General features: G+C 46.5%; 1 protein-coding gene and 1 long non-coding RNA gene across 3 annotated transcripts; one reads left to right on the top strand and one right to left on the bottom strand.

The window, feature by feature from the left end:
* The first annotated feature begins 864 nt into the window (after nucleotides 1-864).
* LOC136941570 (adenosine receptor A3-like) lies at nucleotides 865-3,157 on the top strand. Its single transcript, XM_067234111.1, has 2 exons — nucleotides 865-1,209; nucleotides 2,277-3,157. The coding sequence occupies exons 1-2, from the start codon at nucleotides 878-880 to the stop codon at nucleotides 2,956-2,958; spliced, it is 1,014 nt and encodes a 337-aa protein (XP_067090212.1). The 5' UTR covers nucleotides 865-877; the 3' UTR covers nucleotides 2,959-3,157.
* Nucleotides 3,158-3,348: 191 nt separating this feature from the next.
* On the bottom strand, nucleotides 3,349-11,954 carry LOC136941653 (uncharacterized). Of its 2 annotated transcripts, none has more exons than XR_010876544.1 (2): nucleotides 11,668-11,954; nucleotides 3,349-4,535 (listed from the first exon to the last, which is right to left on the bottom strand). It is a non-coding gene; the product is annotated as an uncharacterized lncRNA (long non-coding RNA). The 2 variants fall into 2 exon arrangements; XR_010876545.1 differs by lacking the exon at nucleotides 11,668-11,954 and adding an exon at nucleotides 10,961-11,148.
* Between the last annotated feature and the right edge of the window lie 6,549 nt (nucleotides 11,955-18,503).

Here is an 18,503-nt window from a genome sequence, read left to right as displayed (position 1 = left end):
GAAATACTGGCTGAGTTTGGAGTTACAAAGTACATTGTTATCACATTTTTGCGATTATGGTACCAAGGCAATCAACAAAAACTGTAACCTTTATCAAAAACAAAACAAAGAAAACTGGATCATGTTGGTTGCCTGTCAAGTCTGAAGAAGTCTGAAGAAGTCTGTCATTTGGAGTCCTGATGTCTTTCTATTTACCTGTGATATCATGTATTCACTTAGCAGAAGCTTTGATCAAAGGTGACGCACATGTGGGATTCAAACCTGCAACCTCTGGATCTGTAGACAAAACCCTCGACCACTGAACCATACCTGTAAGAAAAGCAACGCAGAACAAGACATTTAGTCATCAAAATCAATGTTTTTTGAGCTTCAGGGTGCCATTTGTCTATAAAAATCTTTGGTTAAATCTTTAGTTTATGTTTGTTCATAAAGCAGAAAATTATGTCTACAGTCAGATCTAAGTGTGTCCTGTGTGCTTGGTTCTGTCAAGTTGCAGAAAACACGTTTTCCGAAGTACATTTGATTAGCTTCCGTTGATAGTTATTTTTTTAATCATAATTTTCATCTTCATATTGGTCTGCAGTAAAAGGATATCTTTATATATGACAGTATATTGTACAGTATAATGTATAAATATTCTCCCTCCCACTCAGCACCATTGTACCTTAGTAGGGTAGATGTGATCATCCTCGTTTGCATATGAGTAGGGTTCATATTTATTTAAAACATCTAGCTCAGAGCCTGCCGTGCAGACCGAAAATAACAACATCCTCTCAGAAACCCACAAGACTTCCTCTTACCAGCCACAACTTTAGAACCACGGGTGGACGGGTGGCAGACTCACAGCCAGGGCTAAACTTCCCCCGCCAGAGTAGCCATGACTGGTGCAGGTGTGATCATCTACACGGTTCTCGAGGTGCTCATCGCCGTCACCTGTTGCTTGGGCAACTTGATGGTGATCTTCGTGGTGTGTTCGAGTAGGACTCTCCGCCAACCCACCTTCTGCTTCTTGGTGTCTCTGGCGGCGGCGGACCTCCTGGTCGGCGTTGTGGCGATCCCTCTGGCAGTGATGGTGGACGGCCACGTTTGGACCTCCTTCCAGGGCTGCCTCCTCATCAGCTGTGTGGTCCTCCTGTTGACCCAGGCCTCCACCCTGTCGCTGATGGCCATCGCCGTGGACCGTTTCCTGCGTGTGGTCATCCCCCTCAGGTCTGTGTTCATCCAGCAAACGCTTTTACGTTTACATTTATGCATTTAGCAGACGCTTTTATCCAAAGCGACTTCCAAGAGAGAGTTTTACAAAAGTGCATAGATCACTGATCATAACAACGAGATAGCCCCAAACATTGCCGGTAGCCAAACATGAAGCATACATTGTGAAAACCAAATAAGTCCCGAAGGGAAGAACAATAAGAGCATGTAGTTAAACAGTATAAGTATAGTATAAGTTACAATTAAACAGCAAGAACCTCAAAAGTGCAAGAGTGTACCTGTGGATTTGATCATGGTTCTTACATCTCGAGGCGTAACCTCCACCATGCATCATGTTAAGTAATAAGCAATCATGACAGCATCATGGTTGAGAATCAAGATGTGGTTTGATGTCTTCTTATAGTTGGTGGTTGGGAGGATGATTTTATACAAAGCTATGCACAGGACAGGGAGAAGTTCAAACCTGTAACTGTAACCTGTACCACAATGATCTGTGGTAATTTGCTCAACCTCTGCACTGCCCCCCTCTCCACTCTTTGTTCTTCTTTCCTGTTTCTTTCTATGCGTCTTTCAGGAAACACAGCAGCTGCAAACCACACTCTCTTTGACTCTCGCCATTTTTATATCTTCCTATAAAACCTGCAGGGGTGTGGAAGACAAATGACAGATACCACATACCACAGACAGATTTGTCTCCCAGCTGGACTTTACGATTATTTTCTGGCACGGCATAATATAAATCAAGCCCATGCAAGTATTTGCAACATTCGCAATCATTAACTGACCTGGGTGTCCTATCTTTATCTGTAGTTACATCGTATCGTGAAGAAACAAACATGACATACTGCATTCATACAGTCGATGAATATGCAGATGTTACGGACGACATTTGACTTAGTTCAGGTGGGAGTCAGGTGGCTGAGCGGTTAGGGAGTCGGGCTAGTAATCTGAAAAAGTAAACTTCACCCTACTTGCCTCGGGGGGAATGTCCCTGTACTTACTGTAAGTCGCTCTGGATAAGAGCATCTGCTAAATGACTAAATGTAAATGTAATGGTTCAACAGGTACAAGAGGATAGTGACGGAGAGGCGATCATGGCTGGTGGTGGGAGCGTGTTGGTGCGTTGCCATTGTTCTAAGCTTCCCACCCATGTTTGGCTGGCACAACCACAAGACTGTCAACCACACGTCTGTCAACTCCTCCAGCATCTGCTGCACGTTCGTGGCTGTGATCCCCGCGTCCTACCTCGTGTACTTTGGCTTCCTGTTGTGTACCCTCATCCCTCTGCTGATCATGGCTGGCCTGTACTGTTATATATTCTGTACCATCGCACATATCTTGAGGGAGAAGGTGGGAGGGAGTACCCAGATCCCCCTCCAGCCCCGGCCCCAGCATCAGCCCCAGCCCCAGCCTCAGCCCCAGTCTTACTTCCAGAAGGAGAGGAAGCTGGCAGGCTCCTTGGCTCTGGTTCTGGCTCTCTTCGCGGTCAGCTGGCTCCCTCTGCACATCATGAACTGTGTCTCCTACTGGGGCTCAGAGGTGCCCGTTGAGGCCTTCTACGTGGGCATCGTGCTGTCCCACGCCAACTCTTCCATGAACCCCGTGGTGTACGCTCTGAAGATCCCCAAGATCAGGCTGGCCTACCGGCAACTCTGCAGGAGCTGCCTGGCATGCGTGGAGGAGGCAAGCCAAACGAGCCAATCAGAGAACAAGACCAGCAGCAATTCCAACAGTGGAGCCAAATGATGTGGTCAGATTGTGCAGCTAGATATTACAGGGTATCTTATCGTATGATGGGTAGCTTATTTCCTTATTGTCAACTTCAGTTTCACTTTTGAATGAATGCAAATTAGTGCAAAGTCTTGAAAATGGTGTCCCTCGAGGGAGGAAAGACCCTTGCTATGTCATGGAATACAGTATAAAATTGTTATGACTGCTTTGTGAAAGAAAGAAAAAATAAAACGCTTTTACAATTTTTTATAACAAAATCCCTTTCTAATCTTCAATATATCAAGAGAGTTCAGACTTGTATTTCACTTTCATTTCTGAATAGTTGACTTAGTTGACTTTATTAAGTCTGTAACTAGCATAATATGAAAAATATTCCCTACCATACAGGAAACACAAAATGGCATATAGAATCCAAACATGTATTTATTTCATTGAATGTCACTATTTTCAGGATATACAATATTTCTACGGTTGTGATGTCAAACAAGTACACAGTACTCTCGAACAACTACCAACCACATGTCAAACCATTCCATCTGCAGTACAGAGGGTGATTTAGTGAGATTGCTTGTAAAAATCACTCTAAAATTGTATTTGATTTCATCAGGATGTTGTAGTTCCCATTTGCCCCACTAGGTGGCAGGGAGGCGCTGTATAAACACTCCATCCTCTTCTTCTGTGGTTAAGTCCAAAGAAGCAGCAACAAGACAGGGTTTCTGGCTCCAAACGATCGCTGTGCCCCTCAAGGAAGGTGATAGGTTGTATAGTTATCACCTGAATAGGATTCGATTCCTCCCACAAACTATACAACCTACTACCTCACCTCGTCAGGCCAGACAGAGGAACCAGAGTCTCAGCACGTAACACACACTCGCTTACACACGCATACGCACACACACGGACAACAAAACCAACAAGACAATAACGCAATAACGCACTCAAACGGTACATTCACTCCAAACCGCATGCTCTTCAGTCCTGTACTGTACAACAGAGACAACACTTAACGTGCTCCTGATGTATATGGGTGTCAGGTGGCTGAGCGGTTGGGGAATCGGGCTAGTAATCAGAAGGTTGCCGGTTCAATTTCTGGCCGTGAAAATTATGTTGTGTCCTTGGGCAAGGCACTTCACCCTACTTGCCTCGGGGGAATGTAATGTACTTACTGTAAGTCGCTCTGAATAAGAGCATCTGCTAAATGACTAAATGTAAATGTAAACCACACGCTCTTCAGTCCTGTACTGTACAACAGAGACAACACTTAACGTGCTCCTTGACGTATCCTAGCGCCTACGTCCACATTCGGACGACTAGCACGCTGTGCTGCTCTCACATTCTCCAAACAGGAAGTGGACCCACGTCCACGTGGACAGGATGTGGATGTGGAAGCACTGCTCATGGAGGGAACAGCCGAAGAGGAGACCCGGGCAGGCCTGAGAGATGATCAGTCTGTCTCCTTAGGAAAGACAGTAGATTGTATAGTTATCTCAAAGGGAGAACAAACACCCCACAACTATTCAATCTACTACCTCAGCCTCAAGGACAGAAGCAGGGCTGTGGAGTTGACATGGAGGGGAGGGGCCAGCACGTCTCTGTAAGGAAATAATAATACAAGTTTTAGTTCATCCGCCATTTGCAAATGGAAACACGGGTGCATTGGAACAGAGATGTTGACAGTTTTTGGTCAAGCGCCTCTCCATGGTTAAGTCCTGTGCTGTGTGGTTCCGAAGGCCAAGTGTGTTCCCGTTGGAAGTGAGACCAGGAAGTGCGAAGGAGGTCGTTTGGAATCAGAATCTTGAAGAATCCCTGCCTGGGAATTCCAGAACTTGCATGTCATGCTGGGATCCCAGAGGTGTCATCTTGGTCGAATGGTACATGTTGGGCCAGGAGCATGAGAACCCCAGCTACTGACTGACACACTGACAAACACGCACACACACACACAAGCATGCCAACACACACACACAAAAACACACGCAAACTGTACACACACAAAAACAACTCCCATACATACACGCACACACACACTGTACACATGCACACACACAAACAAACATACACACATAAACATACTTGCACAAATACACCAACAAACACATCCTGTACACACACACACACAGTATTGTACAGACACACATGCACATACACACACATGGATACACACAGTCCCTAACAGAACTTAAATGACACTGCCCCTCCATCGAGGTAGTCTGGTAACAGTTTTATTTGGAATTACCTCCAAGGAGCAATTTCCTCTCCGGTTTCAGCTCTGCTGTAAACACTACACAACTACCAGGACACTACACACCAACTACCCAGACAGATGCTGCTCTGTGGCAAACACACCAACTACCAGAACACATGCAACTCTGTAATAAGTACCACACAATATCTACCAGAAAACATACAACTATATGGTTAACACCACACAACAACTATCACGCAACCAGCAGCTCACGCATCCACTGCCACAACACAGGCGTACAACATAACTACCAAGACAAAAGCAGATCTGTAGGAACCAGCGAACTCCGACTGTGATCGGACCCACGTCTAGACAGCCCTCCAGTGAGAGGTGAGTCTGTATCACGAGGATCTTGAAAGGTATCCCTCTGAAGACCAGAGAGGGGAAGACTGATCCTCGTGTAGCTACCATGGAAAGTGAGCTAATTTGTACGAGCTCGAAGCGTAACTCACTGGCATCTAAAGAGGTTGGCATGTCATGAAGGAAACCCGCGCCGAGAACTAGTGCCCATTTTCTTCCGAAACTTGGCCAGGTTTGTCTCGACCCAAACCCACAGAAGCTTGCTGTTTAACGGGCATAAAATAGGCAAATTCAAACATGGCTTCCCCCAGCCATCTCCAGCTACTGAGCTCTGAGGGTGGCGTCCTGTACAGACGGCAAGCACAGGACTGGACGGATGATGAAAATAAAATGGCAGCGCTTTCGGCCATTTTAGGGAGTTGCTTGGCAGCCGTGAGGGACTACATCTGTGGGGCGAAAGACCTGGGAGTCTCTCCCTGCTCCTCGTCGATCAGCGTCTGTCTCATCACAGTTACATGTTTATCTTCAACTCAAAGGTAGGGAAAGCTTGTTGGATGCGCAGGTGCCTCGAATCCCTCGAAAAAGGCACTTCGTAACACACTGCCCCCACCACCCCTCACAAAAAAACACCTTGTGAGACAGACGAGTCAGCAATTTTTCGAAAGGAAGGAATTTCAGTTACACCTGCCAATATTTTTCCAAACATAAAAAAATATCTTAAATCTGCCCTGTCTATAAAAATATATTCCTCACTTAAAATAAAATAAAAATCTCAGTGAGAAAACGACTCCTTCGAGTTCTTTTTTCAAAAGAGCACAGTTTCCTACCATCCAGGGAGTGAGAGGACAGCTGGGCCAAGCTGTTGGCCCCCCCACGAGACCCTGCTTGGGCTGGGCCCTCGTGTCTCAGCTCCCCCACCAGACCCTGCTTGGGCTGGGCCCTCGTGTGTCAGCACCCCCACCAGACCCTGCTTGGGCTGGGCCCTCGTGTCTCAGCACCCACTGTTGTGGTAGACGCTGGACAGACCAAGAAAAGACCCAGACGCTTTGCATAAATTAGAATGTGAACCACAGGCGCTGAAAGGCAGCAGGGCCGTTCATTAACATGCTGAATTCCTCTTTGGCCTAATTAAGGCAGACAGTGATTGAAATGTTTTGGCAGACAGGCGAGGAGGCTGTGGGAGTTCCAGGGCGTGCTCACTGGGGCAGAGGGAGGGGCGGGGCCACAGGTCTTGGGGCCCTAATTGAGATGTTGAATTAGTACGACTGCAAATGGAATCAAAGCCCTCTGACTGGACAGAGTGTACAGACAAGACCAGCAGAAAAGGAATGGACATTTGCTTTTCTTCTGAGAAACCCTGGTGAAAGTTGTGGCTTGGTTGCGAACTTCAACTACAAATATGTGTGCTACAGTGCAAATGTATGGGTGATCTAAGAAAGGTTTCACATCAAAGAATGTTTTGAGACAAAATAATCAAACAGACAAACACAGTAGTATGCGAGACAAAAAAGCAACAAAGCGATGCTGAAGTGCAATCTTTCCAGTTGGTCTAAACAGCTGGAGCCCATTTTCAAGTCCACAATTCCCAGGTTGTTACTATTGATTGTATTAAACAAAAGAAAATGGCCGCCCTGTTGCGAAGGAGTGCCCTGTGTTCTCCTAGCCATCGTCTGCCTCCTTCCCCACAACACAGCATCATCAGAACATCTGTCTGTGTGCCACTACCCTCACAGACACAGAGGGAAGCCAACAAGATCACCATTTTAAAATCCCTTCTTCTTTCTATCTATTATCAAGTAGAGTAAAACCATGAAAGTTGCAAAGCATGACCATGCACTTCTACTGCTATCGCCAGGTAAATACTGGCGACCGCTATTTTGAAGCGAAAAAAATACCTATCGTGTTTTGGCGTCGGTCCACGGACGGACGGACGGTCGTCGTAACATGGGACACCGGCGCGGAGAGCCGGGGGGGCGGCACGGTGGTAGAATCTCGTCTGTTCCGTCTCCTCACTATTTGGTGCCAAGAAATTGGGCATTGTCTGCGTGCCAAGCGGAATCTGAATGAAGCCCAAACAGGGGTGGCTGGGATGTTGTGGAGAGGAGACTGGCAGCACCCACAGTGGGGAGGGGGAGGGGAGACTGGCTGCCAAGCAATGAGAGGCTGCCATGTCAAAAAGCAGTGCATGTGACCACCAGACAATACCGTAGCAACTGTGGCAAAGATTATTATGGGATGCACACCATGGTTGGTGCTGGCGTGGCAGTAGAACAGTGGGGGCCGGAGGGGAGAGAGAGGGAGGAGACAGGGGGGAGAGAGGGGGAGAGAAGGGGGAGAGAGGGGGGAGAGAAGGGGGAGAGAGGGGGAGAGAAGGGAGAGAGAGGGGGGAGAGAAGGGGGAGAGAGGGGGAGACAGGGGGGAGACAGGGGGGAGAGAAGGGGGAGAGAAGGGGGAGAGAGGGGGGAGAGAGAGGGGAGATAAGGGGGAGAGAGGGGGGAGACCGGGGGAAGAGAGAGGGGGAGACAGGGGGAGAGAAGGGAGAGAGAGGGGGGAGACAGGGGGGAGAGAAGGGGGAGAGAAGGGAGAGAGGGGGGAGACAGGGGGGAGAGAAGGGGGAGAGAAGGGGGAGACAGGGGGGAGAGAATGGGGAGAGAAGGGAGAGAGAGGGGGGAGAGAATGGGGAGAGAAGGGAGAGAGAGGGGGGAGACAGGGGGGAGAGAAGGGGGAGACAGGGGGGAGACAGGGGGGGGAGAGAGGGATTCACCTCTGCCTTGTTCTGCTGTGGTGACGAGGTGTTTTGTTTCCAGATTGATGGTGGGAATGTTGATCTGGGCTCGTTGTGTCTCATCTCTAGTACAGCTGATGCACTCCTGACTAACAGTGGACAGAATGTACACTGATCGTTTACTTCCCCCCTCAAGCAAGAAATTCCTGGGAAGTGCAGGAAGTACTCACGGGAGATGCCTCTACCGGTGATTTATCCAGGGTTGTGTGAAACAGACGTTGTGTTGTGTGTCGTCAAAAATCTTCTTGTCCAAAGTTTGGCGTGTGGCCATGGTACCGACCTTCGGCCAAACTTCAAAAGAGATTCCTCGGATCCTCTCTCTACTGGTTGGTTCCCTGCGTTCTCCTATCCCTTTACTCAAGTTTGACAAAAATCATCCAGAACTTTGCAGTTCCCCATCTCCGTATGATTTTTGACCGAGAGGATCGTCCAGGGGACAGCGTGTGCAAAGTTGCTTCTCCGGAGGAGAACGCCCTTGTTTCAAAAATAGCCGTCTCCAAACAGGAAGTCAGTCGAGCTTTGACCTTGTTTGACTTCATCCTGGTCTCCCGGGGCAACGGTGAAAGCAGAAGCCAAGGCCCTTTGTGTGATACGGCAGAGAGAGAGACGTTATACTTCAGAGGGAATCACAGCTAATGTGACACAGGTGATAGAACAGGGGCTATCACACGTGCTATTACAATCCGAAGCACTTCCTACTGTCACGATCATGTCACACACCAACTCCAAACACCAACAAAAAAAATACCCCACTCATGTGGCCCCATTCGTAGTGAATCCTTTAAGTAGAGGGTTCCCTAGAGGGACGACAAACAGTTCTACATGGCACACTTTTATATGTCTCTGTACCGTAGGGGACGTCCAAGTCATATTAAGTTTGTCCACAAGACTACAGTCAGTCACTGTTAAAAGCCTTTAGGCAGAAACCCTGGCCAGAAAATAGCAACTGATACAAAATGAACCACAGACCAATGCTATTTCTTGTTGAAGTGGCCTTCGAGTGCTATGAATCAGGACTGTTTGTGTATGCGGACAAGACCTGATAAAGACAGAGACTTTGCTCCTAGTAATCTCAGCATCAGTGTTACCAGGAGGGGAGGGGGGCGTTCAAATAGCCGAGGATATGACCAGCTTTCCAAAAACGATATCGTCACGCAACACAGCTAGTTCGTCTGAGGACAGAGGGGGAGGGGCTTGTTTTCCATGACTTAAACCCTGCCCTAGCAACCCTGCCTACCCCTCCCCCAGGCCCCTCCCTTGCCCCACCCTCCTCACCTCCCCTCCCCCTCCCCCCCAGCTAACCAGCTCCCCTGGTCTGTCTCTCAGCCTCTACCAAGCAGTTCGTCCTCGTTTCTTTGCACACACACTTTTGCTAACACGGCAAACACATGCACACAGGCACAAATACACACACATACACACACACACACTCACTCACGTACATGCACAATTAATGACAAACAGTATCCTATAGGAAAGTGTATTGCAAAGTTGTTAAATCCTCATTGTTATGACTGAGATAAAACAGAACAGTGCTTTTACAAAAGGTATACTGTGTAACTGTGGCACTAACACACGTTTTACATCATCCCTTCTTCCTTTCTGGCTCGAGTCCACCAAAGGATGACAGCCTAATTTGACAAACGAGCAAATAAGAATCCCAAGGACTGGGTAGTTTGAGAAGCGCAATCTGGCGGCTGAAATGGAGACCTTGCAGTTGTACAATGCAAGCCTCTTCATGCTCTGAACAATGCTCGCATCGATATGATCTGGTTCATACTGGTTTCTTCACAGGTCGGGCCTGCAACTGAACAACAGCAGTTAAACTGTTAGCTTCTCTCAGCATTAATCACTTCAGGAAACGTCTAGCATCCCATAGCTATTTACACCAGCCAGATAGAAACTGATACTGCGTGTATCACTCATTGCTAGCGTACTTTGAACTCGTAAAGAATTACAGACTTTTCCAAAGTTCATGATATGGTTGTTTTTCTCTGTGGTCTGATTCTTGCGCTGTACCTAGTAAGTGTGGACATTTAGAGTTTCAAACAACTCCTGAACGAATGGTTGATGAGTTCCTCTCAGCTATACTTTTTGTTTGTTTTAACCTGCAGCAAAAACTAATATTTAGTCTGGTAGAATCTCTTGTTAGAAAATCTAGACAATCCGAACTGTGTATTGCATGTGTGTAGGGCAGCTACATGTGTGTACCGCATACTAAAGGCTGCTGGTCACTTTCACCCGAGGTAGATTCTAGAGGCAGCCACAAGACCTCAGAGATCCTCTCTTGCTACATTAATCTGTCTTTGATGTCTAAAATGAAGTATTGCACTGTTCATAAACGCACCAATTACATTCTTTCTTACCAAAAAAATATATTATTCGCATCTCCAATCCGGTTTACACGCCTTTTACCCTGTCGATTAGAAATCAGACACCAACGAATAAAATCCTTCGCAAGTGTTCCAGAGAAAACCTTTTGGATATATTTATTTTTTGTTCGACCGAAATGTCGGACTGTATCGGCCGTGCGACGTAGGAAAGCGTGCAGAAGTGTCCTCTCGGAGAAGGTGACAATAGAAAGAAACACAGAGACACGATTTACAGAAGAGAAACTGAGGTTCGGGTCCAGAGGAGGAATGGCCGAATAGGCCCCGACGGAGATGCAGGATGGAGAAAAGAAATACCTGGAGGTCTGGAGCAGGACAGTGCAGGCTTCACCCCAGGAAGCAGGCCGAGGCGGTGGAGGAGAAAGAGCGGGTGAGAGCAGAGACTACAAACGCCTTCCCACATCCCTCTCTTTCGCCTGCGTGCCGAGGGAAAGGCAGAGCGGTGGACGAGCAAGCAACCCCACTGGAACAGCCATGCCCTCCTCCCTCCCCTCCACTTCCCTGCCCACTTTGGCCTAGCTGCCAAGAGAGAGAGAGAGACAGAGAGAAAGAGACAGAGAGAGAGAGACAGAGAGAAAGAGACGGAGAGAGAGAGAGAAAGAGACGGAGAGAGAGAGAGAAAAGAAGGAGAAAAGTGAGGGAGAGAAAGAAAGAGAGCGTGAGGTCACAGCAGCTAACTTGAGTAGATCGTTTTTTGAAAAATGCTAACGTCTCTGATTGCAAAAGCATGCCCTAGATATCGTCAAGTGTGGTCTTCTGAAGAGGAAGGTTGTGAGTGAGGAAGCCAGCAAACGTCTCCACACGAGGCCTTTGAAACCAGATGTTGGCTGTCTGAGGACATCTTGCTTTAACACACAGCGACACAGAAAGAGCACAGATAGACAGAGCACACATAGAGCATGCGAGAAGTTTGTTGTAAAAACACATCTCTCTTCGACGAATAAGGTAAACAATATATATTTTTTAAAGCTGAGAAAAAGATCACAGTTGAATTTAGTACTTACACGATTTCTTTCACGCAGACAGAAAGCCGTATCACAGCAAATCATCTTCCTGCCAGATATTTCGTAGGCGTTTTGGAGAGAAAGTGTGTGTGTGCGTGCGTGTGTGTTAAAGACTCTGATCCGTGATGGTGTTGCGAAGCCTTTTGTCAGCACTTGGCGGGAGTCCCAGGTAGTCCATGCCTCACGGCTGCCTGTGTTGCTTCAATCCACCAACGTCTTAGCTGTTCTGCACCTGCCTGTCTTTCTGGTCCCATTTGTTTGTGCTTACTTGACCCCCCCACCCCCCGGAAAATAAAAAAGTTTCAAAAACCTTTTGAATAAACCCTGCTGAATTATTGAGATGAGATTGTAATGAATAAGGGGTGGGTGTGGGAGAAATAAAAAAATTGAAACTATTGTTTCGTACAACTGTTGTGGAGGTCTTGAGTGTCTCACGTTTGCCCCGAGCTGTGGTGAGGCAGAGGGAGTCCAGGGTGAGGCAGAGGGAGTGAGGCAGAGGGAGTCCAGGGTGAGGCAGAGGGAGTGAGGCAGAGGGAGTCCAGGGTGAGGCAGAGGGAGTGAGGCAGAGGGAGTCCAGGGTGAGGCAGAGGGAGTCCAGGGTGAGGCAGAGGGAGTGAGGCAGAGGGAGTCCAGGGTGAGGCAGAGGGAGTGAGGCAAAGGGAGTCCAGGGTGAGGCAGAGGGAGTGAGGCAGAGGGAGTCCAGGGTGAGGCAGAGGGAGTGAGGCAGAGGGAGTCCAGGGTGAGGCAGAGGGAGTCCAGGGTGAGGCAGAGGGAGTCCAGGGTGAGGCGGAGGGAGTCCAGGGTGAGGCGGAGGGCCAACGTCTGGGGAGAGAAACGGCACACAGCAAAAAAACAATCCCACAGTCATGGTTCTGCACGGGGAGCCAAGAAACGTTAGTCACCAAAATAATCCACTGTCAGAGTGCCACGAGGGTTATACTGTACTCCCTCCCTCGTCCTCCCTCTCTCTGCATCTCTCTCTTTCTCCCTCTCTTTCTCCTTCCCTCTCTCTTCCTCCCTCCCTCTCGCTCCCCCCCCTCTCTGGGTCGGCTGGTGTTCTTCTCTCCCCTCGCATCTCGTCAGGCATTATCCAGGGCAGCCCCTGCCATGACGTCATCGTTTCTTTTGTTATTTAGCTTCTTCTTTTTTTTAAACACACAAAAAAACATGTATTTCCTTCTAGAGCATTCCTTTCTCCTCAATGTACATTAGCCTTATTGAAAGAAAAAAAAAGGCGAACTTTGTGTTTGCTGGTAGTGTTGTTGTCGTTCTTGGACAAGTCAAATGACGACAGAGGTCCGTTCCCGGCGGATATTTTGAGCGGGTCAAAGACTGCAGGAGAGAGGAGCGCCAGAACTCTTGCTACAGATCTCTCTCTGTGTCTCTCTCTTCCTGCTCGTGAGCAGTGAGCTTGTAAAAGTTTCAGCTGCGCGGTTTGGGCCAGCCTCCGTTGGCAGTGGTTCAAAAGAGTGCAGTTCCTTTCTAACGTGCAGAGGGGATTTCTCTACGAAGCAGTACTGCATGCTCTACTCTGTTCTACTCTGCTGTACTATAATCTAATCTGCTCTCCTTTACTCTGCTGTACTATAATCTGCTCTACTCTGCTCTGCTGTACTATAGTCTGTTCTATTCTATTGTGCTCCTCTCTACCCTACTTCTCTACTCTGTTCTACTTTAGTGCTCTGCACTGCTCTACTCCTACAATAACTCTACTCTGCTCTGCTCGACTACTCTGCTCTGTTCGACTACTCTGCTCTGTTCGACTACTCAGCTCTGCTCTGTTCGACTACTCTGCTCTGTTCGACTACTCAGCTCTGCTCTGTTTGACTACTCTACTCTGCTCTGTTCTGCTCTGGTCGACTCTACTCTGCTCTCTCTGGCAGGCTCTGGGCAGTGCCCTCTCTCAAGGCTGTGCCAACCACAGGAGACTGTGGAGGGACAGGGAAACACCATCTCTCTCTCTCTTTCTCTAACTCTCTCGTAACTCTCACTCTCTCTCTAACTCTCTCTCTCTAACTCTCTCTCTCTAACTCTCTCTCTTAACTCTCTCTCTCTAACTCTATAACTCTCTCTAACTTTCTAACTCTCTCTAACTTTCTCTCTCTCTCTAACTCTCTTTAACTCTCTCTAACTCTGTCTCTCTAACACTCTCTCTCTCTCACACACGTGGCACATGGATTAACAGCTGAAGAGGAAGAGGTCATGCCAGGGTCTCATCAGGGTCGGGCAGCTACAGCTATCCCACTGACCAGAGGTCATGTTGGGGCATTTTTCTCTCCCCCAAATAACGTTTTTTTCAGTTCCACAAGCTGCAGACGACAGAACAATAGGACATCATCAGACTGCATGAGTGTGCCTCTCGTTCTCTGCATCTTTCTGTTTCTCTCTGTGTCTTTATTTGATCTTTCACTCGTTTCTCTCTCACCCCTCTCTGTCCCCTCTTTCTCTCCTCCCTCCCTCCCTCTCTCTCCCCTCTTCTCTTTCACCCAGGGGCGATTCTAGGATCAGACCTTTAGGGGTGCTCAGCCCCCAATGAGAATGTGACATGAATACAGTGCCTTGCAAAAGTGTTAAACCCCCTTGCTAATAAATCCCTAATTTCACTGGATAACAATTTATACATTTATTTATTATTATGCAATATATTGAATGAATGAAAAAACTAAGGATGTCCCTTCATGAACTACCAGCATCAAATGATAATAAACAATAATATTATTTTTAAACATTTTTTTTATTATTATTATTTTTAGGGGTGCTGAGATGAAATTTAGGGCTCACCCCTAAATTTCATCTCAGCACCCCTAAAAAGGGTCTAAAATCGCCACTGCTCTCACCCCTGTCTCTCTCCCTCACGGTACAGACACACTGCTGTCACCCCTGTCTCTCTCCCCTGTCTCTCTCCCTCACGGTACAGACACACAAGCCCCGGAATGGGCAAGTGAGGGAGGAGGAGATTGCGACGAACAATGAGTTAACACCTGTTACACAAACATACATTGAATTAAAAAAAGGGGGACTACTTGTTCTCCATCTTATCCTAAAAAGAGAGAGAGAGAGAGAGAGAGAGAGAGAGAGAGAGAGAGAGAGAGAGAGAGAGAGAGATACTATAGACACATAGATATACTGTGGATATACTATTCGTCAGCTCCATGTGATTTAATAACATCTATTTTAGTGAGCAGTGACCTCACATTCCCTGCTGTCAAAGCTGTAAACAGAGCCATACATTATGCTGGGCCTGATTGTCAGATAATGTGCCTTACAAACCATTCTGTTTTGCTAACACAAATGGTCTCTGTGCTGTAATGATGTTTAATGACTGTAGCCTATGGGTGTGTAGTGCATGTGTGTTTCTGTGTGTGCGTGTGTGCGTTTGTGCATTTGTGTGTGTATTTGTGCGTGTGTGTGGGTGTGTGTGTGTCTGTGTGATGGGGAATCTATGAGCCTAATGCTCTCTGTGGCGCCAGGAATCATTCTCTCCACTGGGAACTTAACAACAACGGACTGCCCTTTCTCACTCACACCCACACACACACACGCACACACACACACCCACACACACGCACACACCCACACACACACACACACACGCACACGCACGCATACACCCATGCTTACACACCCACACATATGTACACACACACACACACACACGCATATACGTTTGTTTTACAAACCTAGTGAGAACTGACCATTCAATCCGATTCAATATCAAGTCATCCCTAACCCCTAACCTTAACCGTTAATGTACTTCAAACAGTACTTCTAACCCTAACCTCCCTAAAACGCCCTACAAATATCAAGTTGTGGGGCCCCACAAAAGATTTCCCGCAAGGTAAATATGCTCATTTTCACTCCTCTTCCTACAACCCAGATGCCTCAGACAGAGCAAATCATCCCCCATGTTTCCTTCAATCCTGTTTCACTGTTGAAGCGTCAATGTGCGTGAGGACGGAGATGCTGGCGGGGCCCAAGAGAAGGTTTTTTTTTTTTGCTTTTGAGCTGATTTGACATTTTAGACGTTGTCTAACCGAAGACTTCTGTGAAGAAGAAAGGGTTATGCTCGTTCCAGGAAACTGTCTTGAGGGTGATCCAGGTCAGCCTCACTACATGGCCATGTGCATGCAGGGAAACATGAACTGCTCCACTCCACCTCGGTCCCCCGGGTTAGGGTCCAACATATCATGATCCATATTTAGTGGATCGTGTCATTGTCTCTCTCCCTCCCTTTCCCTCTCTCCCTCTCGCTCTCTCTCCCTCTCTCAATCTCTCTCTTGCCCTCTCTCCCTTTCCAGTATGTCTCTCTTTCTCCTTTACCTATTTTGCTTTCTCATGTTCTCTCTCTCTCTCTCTCTCTCTCTCTCTCTCTCTCTCTCTCTCTCTGACTGTATTTTTCTCAATACCTCAGTCTTCCTCCCTGCCTCTCTCCTGAGAGCTGGACTCATTCAACCCAGACTTTCCTGTTTCTTCTCCATTGTTTGGCTTTCCTGTGCTACGGCCCTCCCCGCGGATGATTCACCGGGTTCACGTCCTCAGAAACGTGGAGCTGCAGCTCCGGAGTCCCACTCTGACATGCCCTCATTCCTCTCCTTTCAGCCCTCCTCTCCTCCCTCAGTCCTCCCTCCCCCTGCCCCATCCTCCTCCCACAAATTTTCTGTTCACTGTAAATCACTTCACATGTAAGAAACATGTAAAAATGTACATGTGCATTTTCTGTCGACATGTTAACAAACGTTTACGTGTAAATAGTTGCTAAATGTATGTTCTTTTTCCATGGACTACAGTATTGTACAGTGTTACTGTAACTTTCCCCGGTAAACTTTTACCTACTGTTGAAATGGGCATCTTAAAAACCTCAGTGTGATAGCAAAAACATTCAGTTTGACAAAAATAACATTCTCATATAGAATGTCAATAGAGTTGGGATATCCCATAAAACAGTTTAGATAATACTAATACTGTTTTTAAAAATGAGCCAAAGGGATTGAGAGAAACTGGAAGGGTGTGCTTCTGCATCTTTTCATGTCATCCTGTTGTTTTGTTACAGTGGATGGTGTGTTTTCCGAGACCTGCTCCCTGTTACGTCCTTTCTGTAGCAAAATCTACCACCATCCTGCAATTAAACTAATACGACCACCAGCAAACACACACACAGACATCCACACACACATGCTCACACACATGCACAGACAGACTCTTACCTTAAAAGGTCTCTGTCTCTTTAAGATGGTGACGCAATTTCCCTCCGGTCGCTAGCCTTCTCTCGGCCATCTGCCAAGTGACATGTTACTGTCAAGCGTTTACAGAAATGCTAGCATGGACTCCTTTTTACAGTCAACAGGCTGGTTGGGTGAGGGGAAAGGGGGAGGGGAGAGGATATATGGGTTTATTGTCCTAAACAGTTCAAAAGGACAGAAAACTCTCCTCTCACAACATACGGAATCAGTAATGCATTTATTTAAACTTTTGCTATCAATTGTAAGATGGGAAGTAACTAAGTACAAATACTTTGTTACTGCACTTAGATTTTTCTAGTATCAGTACTTCACTATTTATTTTTCTGACAACTTTTTACTTATCGATATTTACAAATATCTGTAGTTTCTACTTCTTACATTTTCAAGACAGGCTTGTTACTTTGGTTTTAATCTGTATTTGGTTGTTTTTCATTTCCTGGCTATCACGCACAACAAACGTAAGATAGTCTATGAAGCTACCATGGAGCAAGCAGAAGGCAGCAAGAAAGATATTTTCGAAAAAAAGTTTCACAAAATAGTTTTGCATCATTGATGAGTACTTCATGAGGATACGATACTCTAATGTACTTTGTTGTACTCTGCTCTGCTTTAAACTACTCTGTTTTAGGTTTCTCTGTTCTCCTTTCACTGTGTGTGTGAAAGAAAAGTTTCAAAAAGTTGAAAGAATATTTTTGAAAAACCTTTTGAAAAAAAGTTTGGCAAGGTTGAAAGAATATTTTGGAAAAAAGGTTTTGGAAAAAAGGTTTTGGAAAAAAGGTTTTGGAAAATATTTTTTCAACCTTTCAAAACTTTTATGAATCATTGATAAATAGGCTACTGGATGAGGACTCTACTACACTCTACTGTACTCTGCTCTGCTTTACTCTACTCTGTTTTAGTATTCTCTGTTCTCCTCTCCCCTCTCCTCCTTATTTAACCCTTGTGTTATCTTCGGGTCATTCTGACCCATCAGTCATTGTGACCCACCGTCGTATTGCGACAAATTTACCTCCTACAAAAACAAAGTGAAGCATTTTCTTTTAACTGTCGGGCTGTTTCAGACCCCCCACATTGCAATGGTTAAAATAAAATTATTTTTATTTGTTTTTGTATTGGGTAAAATTGGGTAAACACAACGGTGGTTCGTTATGAACCTTTGGGTCATGTGACCCGAAGGCAGCACAAGGGTTAAAAACACACAAATATATAATCCTATGAGAGAACTCATGGGATGATACAATAACAATGAACGTGTTTATCACAAAAATGATCAGTTTGATAACATCCGGAAGGTATGCCCTCTGCTGCGTGAACTATTCACCAGACTGGCTCTAGTATGTGGAGAAACAGCACAACCTTGCGGTTGACCAAGAGAACTACAGTTATCAAAACCTCTAATTCAGCAGCCCCTCTCACACCTAAACACCCTGGGTTCTTCTTTAGAATTCCTATATCTACCCTTCTTCTATATTTACTTTCTCTATATCCGTCTACCTACCTACCCTTCTTCTATCTATACTTTTGTCTACATTGTAAAATACAGACCCTGACTGGATGCTGAATAAAATACTCTGGCTATATCTGCATGAGTCGCTT

The sequence above is a fragment of the Osmerus mordax genome, chromosome 1 (assembly GCF_038355195.1).
Source record: "Osmerus mordax isolate fOsmMor3 chromosome 1, fOsmMor3.pri, whole genome shotgun sequence".
Classification (NCBI taxonomy): Eukaryota; Metazoa; Chordata; class Actinopteri; order Osmeriformes; family Osmeridae; genus Osmerus; species Osmerus mordax.
Note: the sequence above shows the minus strand (reverse complement) of the source record. Positions and strands in the feature narration are given on the sequence as shown.